Raw genomic sequence first — 13,928 nt, forward strand, 5'->3', positions numbered from 1 at the left:
TCACCAGTGGCTACAACACAGACAACTGTGTTTGTGTGGAATAAATTTTGGGGCTCTTGCCAGCCTTGTGTCTACCCTAAAAAGTCAGGGGCAGGCGGCTGCTTCTACACGTAACACGTGAGGAAGCCCAAAGGTGGTGGCTAGTTTGCAAGGACATGACCTAATACGCCCACATAGGCATACCTGTGTTTTTCCTTAACAGGTGAAGAGAATTCTGAGCAGCAGGTCTGAGCACTTTGAACCAGCACCCTACACCGTGATACGTGGTGATCTGTAAGTCACTGCCTTGCCTACAGGAGCACATTAGATTTCAAGGTTACGGCTAATTTATGACAGGCTGGACAAGATTCCTCCTACCTGGCTTCTTATCCCAGCTCCAAATGTGAGGGGTCTGCTTGGGGTTTCATGTATGAACACCCCCTCTGCCCCCACCACGTCAAGATGGGACTATGTCTGCATCTCACCTCAGGTCCCCCCAAGTGCAGAATGGCAAGTGGAGATTAAACAACAGGTGGGGTGTTCTGATTTCAAATCTGGAAGAGATAAAAGTTTAGACACAGCATCCCTTGATGTATGGGGAGATTCAAGGACAAGAAGATGAAGGTTTGTGGCTCTCAGGTGGGGGGTGAAAGCCCGGGATAAAGCACGGTATCCCTCCGGCTCAGCATGGAACACCACCGCCAAGTGCAGCACGGATTACTCCCAGGGAAACCTCACTGTGCCCCTTTTCTGAATCTTGGTTTTGCTCTGCTGCTAATGCTGCCATTTAGAACAGCGTGGGGGGCAGGGGGACAGATTTTAGACAAAGAATTAAGGCTTCCTCATCAAAATGACAACTTCAAATGAGTATTTGTCCTTTCATCTGCTGATGATGAGATAGAAATGGGGGCTTTGGCATGCTCCTTGTCACCAAGCTAAAAGGAGACCTGGTCGCTATGGGAGGCATTCGTTGATTATTAGGCCTGCTTCAGTGTAGTTGACCAGACCACCTTCCTTTGCACCTAGAGGTCATCATCTGTGTAGATAATTTGTAGCCAGGGCCAGCAATAAGCACATCATACCATCAAACGCACAATTTTCTTTATATGGTTCATGGATTCTCGGTAATTTAAGATGTTTGCAGCTTTCTTAGGTCTCTCCCCCTCCAAGAAAAAGAAAAGAAGAAAGGAAAAGAGAGGAAGATTGGACATCATCCATCATCCGTGTCCAGTTGTTCTCACGCCACAGCGTGCAGATGTGGCATCTGACTTGGTAAGAGAACTGGTTTCATTCAACCTTTTCTTAGAAAATTGCTACCAATGTATGAAAGCAGGTTTGGCAGGAGGCAAGCTGAAGCCACGCCCCTGTGGAGGGTCCCACTGATTGATATTTTAAATTTCTGTAAATGAGTGGTATTCAACCTTCCTAATGCTGCCACCCTTTAGTGTGTGGGTCATGACTCACAGGTTGAGAACCGCTGTCATAGATGGTCCCAGGAAGGGCACTAGGCTCTGTGGTGGTTCTGCTCAGGATGTCAGTGAGCATGGCAGGCAGCCTCAGGAGGACACAGCAGGGGCAACAGGCCAGCTCACTGATGGTCAATCCAATGAATTTGTTTCCAACAACTCCCCCACATAATACTCACCTATGAAAATCCCCAAATTAAAGGCTTTTCATGAAGTGATATCTTTCCAATCAGCAACCAAAAGGGATGCCAAGAGGCAAACTGAAAGGATTGGCCTCCCTTTGGGTCCAGAACCTCCCACGCCTACCATGGTCAAGCCCACTCCTGCAAGTGCTATGAGGCCAGCAGTGAGCCCAGAGCTACCAGACTCCTGCAGAATGGGGTTGAGGTTCAGGAGATGGGGGAGGTTCTGCTTTCCAAGGTAACAACTTGTTAGGTCTGGGGCATGCATAGAAGGGAATGATCCATTCCAGAGCAGCCTTTCACCATATTTTTGCCTGTTCAGCTGGTAGAGTTGGGTATGTCTCCTGTGTACACCTTTGCATAGGTGCAGACATTTACGGAAAGTGCAAACCTGAGCTTGTGACCCACGAAGCTGGCTCTGGTCTCTGGGACTGACTTCTAAAACCCACCAGCCAGCAGGACCATCTGAGCCCATTCTGATGATAAAGGATTAGGTACTGTGAAGCTCATGTGATTTTAGTTCCCAGTCACTGAGTTTGGCTCATAGGAAAGGGCCTTAGGTGTCCAGAGGTACACTGACCAAGAAATGCAAAGGTTATTTTTGCTGGGGGAGCCCCTGGGGCTGAAGAGTTAGTGGGGACAGCCCAGCCTGGAAATGGGCTCCTGACCTTTAGATGCATTTGAGGGCAGAAGAGATCAGTACACTGTCCAGACCCCCGGGCAAGTGCATCTATGAGAAGAGGCCACATCTGGACAGTGGGAGGATTCTTGGATCCTGTGTGGCCCATAGCAGCCACCAGGCAAATCCCTTGACCAGTTTGTGCCTCGGGTTTCTATCTCTAAAATGAGTAAAATAATCCCTAAGAGAAATGTTACAGGGCTGAACATCGGAATTTGAGAATGAGGTCCGTGTTCCTGGAAGCCAGCCTAGCCAGCGTGCTCAACAAACCCTATGTTCTGCCTATCTAGGGCTGAAAATTGAAGTGGGGAACCTCTCTTTGCCTTTGGGTACCAAGCTTGAAGGGACAAGTCTTGTCCCCTCCTTGGATAGAGGCTTTGGGACATGGGAGAGCTCAAATTCTTGCTTTTAAGCAGTACTCTGGACAGCAAAAAAAGTTCTGTAGTCTCAGGAATCTAATTTCATATAGTTGGAATCTCTGAGCAGGCCTCTAAACTGGGAAAAATCTCCCCAATTAAATTCACAAAACTAGAAAACTGATATGGCTCTTTTGAATTAGTTCAAGCTTTCAATCCAGGGTCTTTGGAATGAAAATGTTGTAAGGGCCATGAGAACCCTGGATTTGTGGGTCAAGGAACCAGGTATGTGTCTGAGAACTTGGACCTGTATACAGTTCCAACAGCCTACCTACAAGAAGGCAGGGCCCAGGCTGCAGAGGACTCCTTTGCCCTTAAAGATGCCAATCCTGTCTTCTCTCCCCTTCTCTAAAGCTCCCGTGCACCTGCTCCACGGTCAACTTTCAGAGTGTGCCCCAGCTGTGCTGCTCGTGGGAGGTGGCAGCGGCCGTCACCGGCTTCTCCAAACCTTCTTTGGAAACACGCAGGGGCGTGTGCTGATGAAGTCTTTATGTTCTGGGTAAGTGGCCTTACCAGAGTAACCAGGAGGGACAGTTAACATTTATTCATATGCAATACCGATTAGGAAATCTCTCTACAAACACAACTTACTTAGAAACAGCAAGTCAGAAATAGGACACCAAGAGAAAACGAGCTGTAAATACATTTCACAAATGCAATTTTCTTTTTTGTTTTGATGTTTTCATCTTGACTAGCACCATCTGTACACGAGAAAAGTATGAACATAAATGTTTGGCTAATAAGATTTGCAAGGCACTTAATCAGTCATTCTGGGTCCTTTAGTTGTTGTTTTGTGTTCACTTTCCACAGCAATCTTACGTCCACCTCCCCCTTCCTCCCAAAAGCCAGAGAAGAGTGAGGCTGCTTTTGCCAGCAGTTCTTATGTACAAACAAGGTCTTTACAGTTCCTCAAAGTGCTTTCTCAGTCTCCTGGGGCTTCGACATCCCTTGGGCTTCCATCACTTTCTCCTTCCGGGGGTGTTTGGCATTTGCACCTTTCCTACAGAAAATCAAAGAAAAATCGCCTTCCGCTCAACGCTCACTCCAGACCTGCCACCAACCTTCATCCTCATTCATTGTAGCCGATGCCACCAGCCAAGACGACTGGGGGCGTACGATGTCTCTGTGAAGTCCTGGGGAGTGAGAGCCCGCTCTGACGGGCCCTGCTCTCTACCGGCGCCTGGAGGTGATGTCAAAGCAGGTGATCATCATGAGGTGCGCCTTGCAGAAGTTGACGCGGCTCTCCAGGCGCTCTGTCACACACTCGAGCGCCTCCAGGTACTCCAGGGAATCCAGCTCCAAAACCTGCTCCAAGTCAACTGCAAAAGAGGAGGAGCTTGGTAAGAACTGGGGCAACGGGGGTAGGAAACAGCTGCGTGGTAGGACCACCGTGGCCGTCCCCACGGCTCCGCCTTGGTCCAGAGTTCGCCTGTGTCAGGCAGCACCCATGCTCCCACCTTGCTTAGGTGGAATGGCAAGGTTTAATAGGTTTAGAGCCTTAGCATACTGTCAAGACTCTATTAGGAATAAGGTGACATTCTGGCTCCCCCACCTTTGCCATCTCCATCACACGATTGGAGAAAGGCTCTCCTGCTTATTATTACTGAGCTAGAGTCTTGCTATGTTGCCCTGGGTAGAGTGCAGTGGCATCACTGTAGGTCACAGCAACCTCAAACTCCTGGGCTGAAGTGCTCTCCTGCCTCAGCCTCCTGGGTAGCTGGGACTATAGGCCTGCACCATACCTGGCTAATTCTATTCTAGTTTTAGTACAGTCTTGCTCAGGCTGGTCTCAAACTCCTGAATTCAAGCAATTCTCCTGCCTGTCCTCCCAGAGCATTAGGATTACAGCTGTGAGCCACACTACTGGCTTGTGCCATTATTTTTTTATTAACCACAAAGCAAGCAGCTCTTCAAACTGAGATGAGGAGAACCCCTGCCTTTGGGGGGGTCTCCCTTGAGTGCCATTTATCCCCTGCCTCCTCATCTCAAAGGCTATTTCTCTCTGGTTATTCCTTCAAGCCTTTCAGGCTGAGAAACTTGATCCTGACACTCGGCACTGTCTCGTTCAGTCCCTCCAACTCACTGGTCACTGGGAAAGATGATAAGCAAAACGTATATTAAGATTCTTCCAACTCTGAAGACAAGATGAGACTGAACAACCTTCCTGATGTTCAAGAGTGCGATGCCTATGCCCTTCAATTGAGCAGGTATCTAGGGTGGGCAGCCTGGTTGAGTACCAGGAGGACCACAGCCCAGGGTGGTGGGATGGCCACAGGACCCAAGGCAGGAGATTTGCATTTAATTCCCAGCCTGGCCACTCTGTGGATCGTGTCCTGAAAAGTCATGTGACAGTCATGATTCCTACCCTACCTACCTTGAGCTGCTGTGAATGAAAATGAGATAGTGGATGTGACTCCACGTACTGTGGAAACATCAGAGACTGCAATGGAAGCTTCTTTTTACAGATGACTTCCCTGAGGGCTGCACAGTGAGGCCATGTGCTCATGGTGACACAGCTAATCAGGACGAGAGCTGAAAGGAGACCTAAACACCAGTCTGATATTTTCTAAAAAGCATAAAAACCCACTGTAGTGTGACTACATCCAGCTACATCATCACTGGATCACCTTGAAAGTAGCATCAGAACTGGAGAATGTAAGTAGATCCCGGCATGTGCATTTTTGTGCAGGCGCCCTGCCCCCTCCCCACAGGGAATAGTCAGCCTCATTGATTGTTTTTTTCATTCTTGTTTTCAATTCTTCTCAAAGAAACAATAATCCGTACTTCCCCTTTCATCTAGCTTTCTGTTCGCTCCCGTTCTCGACATCAAAAACTGGCTGATTTTTGACATCCACAAAGACGAGGAGGAAGCGACTGCCTCCCTGAAGCGTCTAAACACACTGTATTGATGCTTAAGCTTATTCCCAGCCTGGGAAAAAACAGGACTTTGTGAGATGGAGAAAATGTTTAAGGCTGCCTTGGGCATAAACAGCTCTTGAAAAATAAAATGTTAATGCAAATAGTAAAAATGAAGGGGAACTGAGTGCATGGGTGCCCCTGGGATCCTAAAAAAAAGGGAAAGGGTGTCCACAGGTGGAAAGCAGCAAGGACAAGCCTCCACTCTTATGCCTCCGTGCTCTCTGTCCCCCCGTAGTGCCTCTGACGACACACCCTGTGAGGAAGGCTCAGTGCACCACACACACTGCACAAAGGAGGTGTCTCCTGCTAACTTTCATTTAGTTGAACTTTGGAGTAATAAAAACAGATACTGAACACTCCTCTGAGCCTTAAGCACTTGACTGATAAGAACGAATTGCCTCCTCACAACCACCCTATGAAGTAAGCATCATTATTTTCCTGATTTTATAGATAATGAAATCAAGGCACAGAGAGGCTAAGTGTCTTTCCCAAGGTCCCACAGCTTGAATACAGAAAAGCTGGAGTCCAAACAGGTCAGAGCCACAAACGCTGTGCCTGAAATGTGTAGGATGCCCCATAGACCTGCCACAAGCCCTGGAGACCCAGTGAGGTACTCACAGGGGACGTTATCACCTGAGTCCTATGGACAAGGTGGCCAGGCACAGCCGGGAGGCTGACATGTCCTGCTACCTTCTTATTCACCTTCACTTGGTAACTGCACCCAGTGCTATCTCAACAGCTTCTCTGGAGCACAAACCTAGGTCTCCAGTCCCACCTACGGGCTCTCCCCACTAGCCAGGGACGACAGGGAGGGGCATTACAGGGAGCTTTAATGCCAGTGATGTATTTTGCCCCACAGACTTCGTCTTCCAGCATTGCTTCCCATATCAGTATAATAGTTGGGACCAATTTCAGTTTTATTTTGTAGCAAATAGAATGGTCAGGAACAAATAAATAAGAGACAGTTGACTCTGTCTTTCAAAGAGAGTGCAATTGTTCTGAATTGTTATTAGATGGTTACTGTCCTTCTGGAATTTCTATTAAACAGAGCTCACACTGTGGCTGGGTTTTCTTTTCTCCCCCACTCAAAAATATTTTTCTTGCTTTCTGGGTTTTCTATGAGGCTTTTCTGGGATTGTACAAGCTACCCTATTAAGAGCTCGATCAATTCTTGTCTATTTCAGCCTAGAGATGCAGGGTGATTCTGTGGCCTAGGAGCAGACTTGTAACACAGCTTTCATGTCTGGGTGATCTTATGCCACATGCAGGGGGGAAAATCTCATTTTCAGGTGCTTTGAACTGAGACACATAAGAAATAATACTGCCGGAGCAAATGTTCAACACCCTTTTGCTACCTTGGCCCCTCCCACTTGCCCCTAGGAGAGGGGGATCACTTGCTCAGTCCCACTCTCTCCAGCTAACAGGCAATGGACACTGTGCTGTAGACCCGAGGCCACCTGCCCAGCCCGTCAGTCACAAAAACAGAAAGGAGCCCTGGGCTTACATTCACTGAGCCATTTGTTGGGATCCAGCATCAGATACTGTTTGGTCGTCTCCAGCTCCTTCATCAGCCACTCATACTTGGCCCGGACCTCAGCAATTCTCTGCTGGCGATGCTCCAGGATTTTCAGTTTAGCATTGAAGCACATGACCTCCTGGGACAGAGACAGAGAAGGAGAAAAGGAACGTTGGCTCAAATCCAGCCCTGCAAGCTCTTCTGGGAAGAAACACTTATGAGGACAGTTGATGAAAAAGGAGCTGGTCCCTGGGCAGAGCTGGAGGGACCTGGGTGACCTGGGCCAAACTCCTGCCTTGACAGACCTGAGCACAAGGCAGGACTGTCACAGCTATTTCTTACATTTAGAAAGCAGGGGGTGTTCCCAGCTGGCCAAACCCTGGTCAAGACAGGAAACCACGAGGCAGCAGAGAAGTGCCCAAGACCATGCACTGCCCAGCCTCTGAGCGTGTAACACATGTCAGTGAGGGAACCACAGCGCTCTCTCCTAAGTCTCTGTCCCCTTCCCTGCCACCCACACCAGAAGCCTGCTGGGATGTCCCTCTGGGTCTGAGCTCACTTCCGCAGGCCATGGCCCTGGGACCTGCACACGGACTTACTGGGGACCCGCCACCGTGTGGGGAGGAAGCCACCTCACCTTGCTGGTGCCCCCTCGTCGCCGCTGCAGGCGCTCCACGTCATCAATTTCATAAACCTTAATCTCGAAAGGTTCCCCAAGGCCCCTCTGGGCGCCCCGCAAGGGGCCGTCGACCCAGCGGACCCCGGAGCTGGTGGCTGGTTTTCTCACAGGGGAGGAGGTGTCGAGGGACAAGGCTGGGATGAGCCTCCGTCTCTGAGAACCTGAGGGAGGGATTAAGGCTTAAATTAATTTTCCTGAATTTCAATCTTTGAAATCTGTTTTCAATGCAAGACATGAAGTCCCAGCAGGCCTGGGATCTGCAGCCTGGCCGTATCTGAGATGCTCCCATCTCCTTCTCCACAACTTCCCTGCAGAACCTTTAGAATGACCTCCTGGTTTCCACCTGTGAGACACCCCCTCCAAAACACATGCAGCTGAGAGCTGGGACCCACACTGGCACATCGAAGCACGGGTATGTAAAAGCTCCTAGTGTGTGGTGGTGTAGTTGCAAGAGTTCCAGAAAACACTGTTTGTTTAGTTATAAAAACAGAAGCAGCACTACTAAGGCCCTGTTATGGGCCAGGCCTGATTCAACACACTCTGCACCTTGGGACAAGGACTGCCACCTGTCCCCCAGTATCTGCTGTCTTATTCCTCAGCAACAGAGACCCTGGTGTTAGGGGTCACGTGGCCTCCCATGATGGAGACTAAAATTGTGCATGGGAGGGGGACTTAAGCTTTGACCAAATATCCTCAAAGGCTGGGTGTCTATTCTTCTTTTCTACTTTGTCCTGGATGAAATACAGGCTTGACAGCTGGTCCAGGAGGTTCCCACCATAAACAACAGGAAAGCAAGACAGAAGGATCCCAGATTCCTGATGCCCTGGACACTTGTCTGTGACTATATACACAGACTTTTACATGATAATAAATCTCCTTATTGTTTGGGGGGGGGGTTTTGTCACAAATCTAATCCTAATTCATTTAATTCTCATAGCAGAGGAAACTGAGGTACAAAGAACTTAAGCAACTTTCTCAAAGTCTTGATTTAAAAAAATGTCCCAGCCAAGTGCAGGGGCTTACACCTGTAATCCCAGCACTTTGGGAGGCTGAGGCAGGAGGCTTGCTTGAGGCCAGGAGATTAAGACCAGCCTGGGTAACACTGTGAGACCCCCATCTCTACAAAAAATAGAAAATTTAGCTGGGCATGATGGGACACAGCTATAGTCCCAGCTGTCTGGAAGGCAGGGGCAGGAGGATTGCATGAGCCTAAGAGTTTGAGGCTGCAGTGAGCTATGACTGACCTGTTGCTTTCCAGCCTGGGCAACAGAGCAAGACAAATCCTTTAGACACATTTTCTACTAAAAATTAATTTAAAAACCATAGAATACATTATTTCCCCAAAGGTTGTGTTATGATCAAATGCCACAGCACTGGGCATCTAGTAGGAGCCCACTAAACATTAATACCCTTGTGATTGTCAGTCTCCAAAGCATCCAGCCTGGGAGATAAAAACACACAGGAAAAAACTTGAGAATGCTATGGAGAGATGATGTGCTGCCCGGTGCCTGTCGCGACCCACGGCACTGTATTAAAGGGCCGCGGCATTAGGAAGGTTGAGAACCACTGCCTTAGAGGGAGGTCTCTAAAATGACTGTAGTAAGCCATCCCACAGGGTCTGGCTCCACTGGCCCAAGCCCACCTTTCTTGTGATCTGTGGCATGAGGGGATGAAGCCATGGCCTGGGCTCTAGGGGACAGGGCCTGATATTTTCATCTCTGTTGGAGATGGAATGTGCCTCTTGCTTTGGGAAACTAAGAGTTTTATTGCCCTTGTGTGGCTCCTCTGCCTGGGGGAGGTTTTGGTGTCCTTCCAGCCCTGAGCTTGGAATGCAGCCTTGGATACACTGCCCAGTCATGCCCTCTGAGGAGAAGGGGCATGTGCTGGAAGGGGGGTGGCTGGGGAAAGTGGATAATCCATCCCAACAGCTTTATCCTGAAGTTGCAGGGAGCCTGACTTAATTTAACTGTGAATGGACATACGGTCCCCTGCTGAGTTTGATTAAAGGTAGAGTTTGCTGAAAACCTTTGCTAGCTACACTGACTGTTGGGCTTTATCTGATTCTGCTTTTCAGTAGATGGATAAAGCGTCCCAGAGGAGCTCCACTCGACTGAGAATACGCAAGAGCCAGGGATGGCATGCACCCCCAGGGAAGGTAGCCCAAGCAGGTGAAGGGTGCAGGGTCCTGGGCCGTGTTGGGGGCAGCAGGGGTGCGGGGTTGGCGATGGCTGTTAGAGATGGCCATTAGGGTGTTCTCCAAAGGAAACCCTGCCTCTCTCCTCCAGCACCCTCCCCACTCCTCCTCCGAAGTCCAGTGGGTTCTGTCTGTTGAGTACTGAGCCAGTGTGGCTGATGACCCTTCTAGAAAGAAAGTTCTACTTTTCTCCAACTGCAAGAGATCCTTTGTCTGCTACAGAAAATTAAAAGTACCATAAAACCTCAGAGAGCAAGAGTCAGAATCCTTCCATATGGAACAAGGGGGCCAAGATCCAGGGCTACCTTCTCATTGGCTGTTCTAGGGCATTAGGAAGATGACAGTCCCACCTAGTTCCCCTGGCAGCTGGAGCCGCCTGTGCCTGCCGGGGGCATGGGTGGTCTTTCCTCCAGAGACAACAAGGAGCTCTTGCCACAGAGGTAATTCTCTCTGCAAAGCATGCTCTGCGTTCTAAGCTTCCTTGGTTTTATATCTAACCTCACTTTTTAGAGCCTAGATCTTTACCTTGTTTACCCCAACACACACATATACACCCGTATTTAGTTTTCAGCAAAGTACAAGCGCTGATCTATGACACTGAGACATCAACCCCAGAGCAAAGCGAATGCCTGTCTCCTATGTCTGAGACATTTACATCAGAATGACCCAGTCAGCTAACTCTGAGCAAGCCACTCTCCCTTGCTGTGCCCCAGGTCACCCATGGACCATCTAGAGAAGCCAAGTAAGGCAGGCTGTACAGTTCTGTCTGACCAACGGGGATGAGTGAAGCCAGGAACATCTACGTGGACCCCAGGTGAGGACTTGGCCATCCAGGGGGCTCTCATTCCCTGGGCTGTAAACACTCCTGAGTTGGTTCTTGTTATATCCTTTCTTCTGGGGGTAATAAAGGTGTTCTCAGACCATGCAAGGATGCCTGGCCTCTTCCTCTAGTACCTTGACCTTAAGGAGGAGGTCAGGAGATAGCCCCTCTAAAAGTGAAGGCAGCGAAGTAATAGGGTGGGGACTCTCAATGTTTGAACCCAAGCTGGGCACCCTCAGACACTGGCAGGTGTCCAGGATGATTCTTCTAAAGACCTGTTTGCATGAGAAACAGGAGGAATGGAGAACAGTCATGGGCTGGGCTGGTGTATGAGTTATCTAGTGCTGTGTAACAATTTACCCCCAAACCTAGCAGATGAAACAACACATGTTTACTGTCTCACATATTCCCATGGGGCAGGAACCTGAGAGCAACTAGCTGGGTGGTTCTGTCTCCAGGGGACCCCCATGGGTTACAGTCAAGCACCTGAAAGCTTGGGTGGGGTGAAAGATCCCACTTACAACCTTGCTCACAGGACTGCTGGCAGGAGGCTTCAGTCCACTGCTATGGAGGCCTCTTTGGAGGGCTATTTATGACTGGGCAGTTGGCTTCCCCAGAGGGAGGGACCCAGGAGAGTGAGAGAAGGAACCCGAGATGAAAGCCACAGTGTCTTTTCTAACCTGATCTTGAGAGTGACATGCCCTCACTTCCTTCCTACCCTACTGGACACAGAGACCACCTGGTACCATGTGGGAGGGGACTAACCAAGGTGTAAATAACAGAAGGCAAGGACTGTAGTGGGCCACCCCGGGGTCTGGTGACCACCACTCAGGATATAAGCAGATGGGAAAATATTTGGAACAAGGGCCCCTTTCTGTCTCCTGCCACTGCCTATGCTGAGGCATTGCATGAGATGGGATAAAAGTAATTAAGGCTGAATGGAGAGCAACATTTCACTGGGCTAGAGTAGCTTAGTAGAACTGTCCTGGCTGGCATCCAGTTCCTACTGCCCTCTTCCTCTGCTGTCTGGCAGTCATCTGAACTTCCTCACCATGTTCCTCCTCCCAAGGTGGGGAGGGAGTGCCTAATGTGCAGTGGGAGGCAGGGGGGCTGGGGTCTAGACTAGTGTCTCCTGTGCCCTAGAGCACAGGATCCTGGCAGTAGAGCCCCAGTCCTGGGAATGAACTGGAGTGAGGGCTCCTACCTATAGTTGGGGAGCCCTGCTTCTCCCTACTCCTGTATGTGAGCATCACCCAAGTGATGATGGGGAAGTGGGGTCTGGGCAAAGACGGTGGTCAGGCTAAGGAAATGGGTCTTAATGACCTGCAAGGAGCTCCAGGGATAATGTACCCTCACATTGCTCAAAGGGGCACAGGAAGGGACAGTCCCAACATGCCCGGCCATCACTGGGTGAAGACTGTCCCCGTGTAAACAAGGTTTCTGGTATTTTCTGCATGCCCCTCCATCTCCACCTGTCGGGCAGGTGCTCACCGCTTTGCTGAGCCCAGTCTCTGCCAGTAGGGATAGGGCAACTGAAAGGAAGGTGGGGGACAGGGGAGCAGTCCAGCCTGGCAAGATGCCTATGGTACCTGTGTGATGCTGCCTGCCTGATTTGGGATCACACGTCCAGAACCAGCCTCCTTCTGTGGCCAGTGGGTCAGGAGGACCCCTTATCCTCAACTACTCCTGCTCGTCAGCCCGGCACTCAGTCTAGACCAGCGGTTCTCAACCTGTGGGTCGCGCCCCATAGGAACTGTATGAAAGGGTCGCGGCATTAGGAAGGTTGAGAACCACTGGTCTAGACACATCCAACTCTAGTGTATAAAAAGACACTGAGGCTGGTAACAGCTGACGTCGTTTTGCTGTTTGAAAGGGCCCAGATATGACATGAGACGGTCAATCTTGGTACTTTCATGAAGCTTCCAACCAGACCCTCCCACCCCTCCTGGCTTGGCCAAGGCAGCATGCACCAGGGGGTCCGCCCGCTTTACCAGCCCCAGCACTCACAGCCCCAATGAGAAGCCTGGTACCAGGCCTCTGTTCTTAACACCATTGAGTCCAGACAGAAGGACCCATGCTGGTTTTAAAGACGCTACTGCTTAGGTCAAATGTCAGGCAGCACAGGGTGAGTGCTGGGACCTCTCACACTGCCTCCTCCGTTCCCACCAGCACAGCTTCCCCGTCACCTGGCTGCATCCCCACTCAGAGAGGCCACCAGGCAACAGCGAACCTAGGAGTGTGAGGCACTGAGGGTGACGGAGCTGCAGACTACAGAGAGCCAGATTTTAGTGACCAACAAGAAGCCAGATCCACGTTGCCCGGGTGAAGGATGGTGGTACTGGCTGCTGTAATGCTTTAATTCAATAGTCAAATGTCCCCAAGCTGGGGATGAGAAAGGGCAGATGCCTGCGGGCCACAAGGCTGAGCAGAGCCTGGGCTTCCTCTAGCCCTGTCACCCTCAGCACTGCACCCAGAACCTGGTGTCACCTCTCCCTGCAGGCTCTATGCTGAGGCACTTCCTTGGTACCTTAGGGACTCAATTGCTTCCTCCCCCACCTGCATAACCCCTCACAGTTCTCTCATTCTGAACATTTTCTCATCTGTCTCTAGGTCCACTCTCTTACAACACTCTGGAAATCTTAAAGAACACCTGGCCTTTCTTCGGGTTTCCGTAAGCCGGCGACTACTGAGTTTCATTAAGACAAAATCCATTAAAACCAAATCAGGATGAACCAGATGAGCAGCGGAGGATTGGCAGAGCCAACCCCAGAGCGCTCAGGCCCTGGTGAGGAGCAATTCGTCACAGGAATTTGTTCAGTGCTTTGTGGATTAAACCTGGTGTCCTGGGAGCTCCATTCACTACTAGCAGCCCACAGGACGGGTCCAGCACTCCGCAAAGTGTAATCAGCACCAAGAGAAGGGAAGCATGTTTGGTGCTTATGGTGACAAAGGAAAGACTAGACTCACCACGACAGCACTTACCACCAACAGGACAGGTATGCGATACGCAGGGAAGGACTAGGAGCTGCCTTTCAGGACTATGCTGCCCACCACCAGCCTGTGAACTGGCCAGCTGTA

At 50.1% G+C, this 13,928-nt stretch overlaps 1 protein-coding gene across 1 annotated transcript in view; it reads right to left on the reverse strand.

The window, feature by feature from the left end:
• Nucleotides 1-3,364: 3,364 nt before the first annotated feature.
• KIF26B (kinesin family member 26B) overlaps nt 3,365-13,928 on the reverse strand; it is a 463,889-nt gene continuing 453,325 nt past the window's right edge. Inside the window, exons 13-15 of the mRNA XM_003798804.2 lie at nt 7,795-7,997; nt 7,146-7,296; nt 3,365-4,041 (exon numbers count right to left, since the gene is read on the reverse strand). Coding sequence (XP_003798852.1) covers nt 3,893-4,041; nt 7,146-7,296; nt 7,795-7,997 — 503 coding nt within the window. The 3' untranslated portion in view covers nt 3,365-3,892. The remainder of the gene's footprint in view (nt 4,042-7,145; nt 7,297-7,794; nt 7,998-13,928) is intronic.

The sequence above is a fragment of the Otolemur garnettii genome, unplaced genomic scaffold, assembly GCF_000181295.1.
Source record: "Otolemur garnettii isolate 467f Iridium unplaced genomic scaffold, OtoGar3 scaffold00141, whole genome shotgun sequence".
NCBI lineage: Eukaryota > Metazoa > Chordata > Mammalia > Primates > Galagidae > Otolemur > Otolemur garnettii.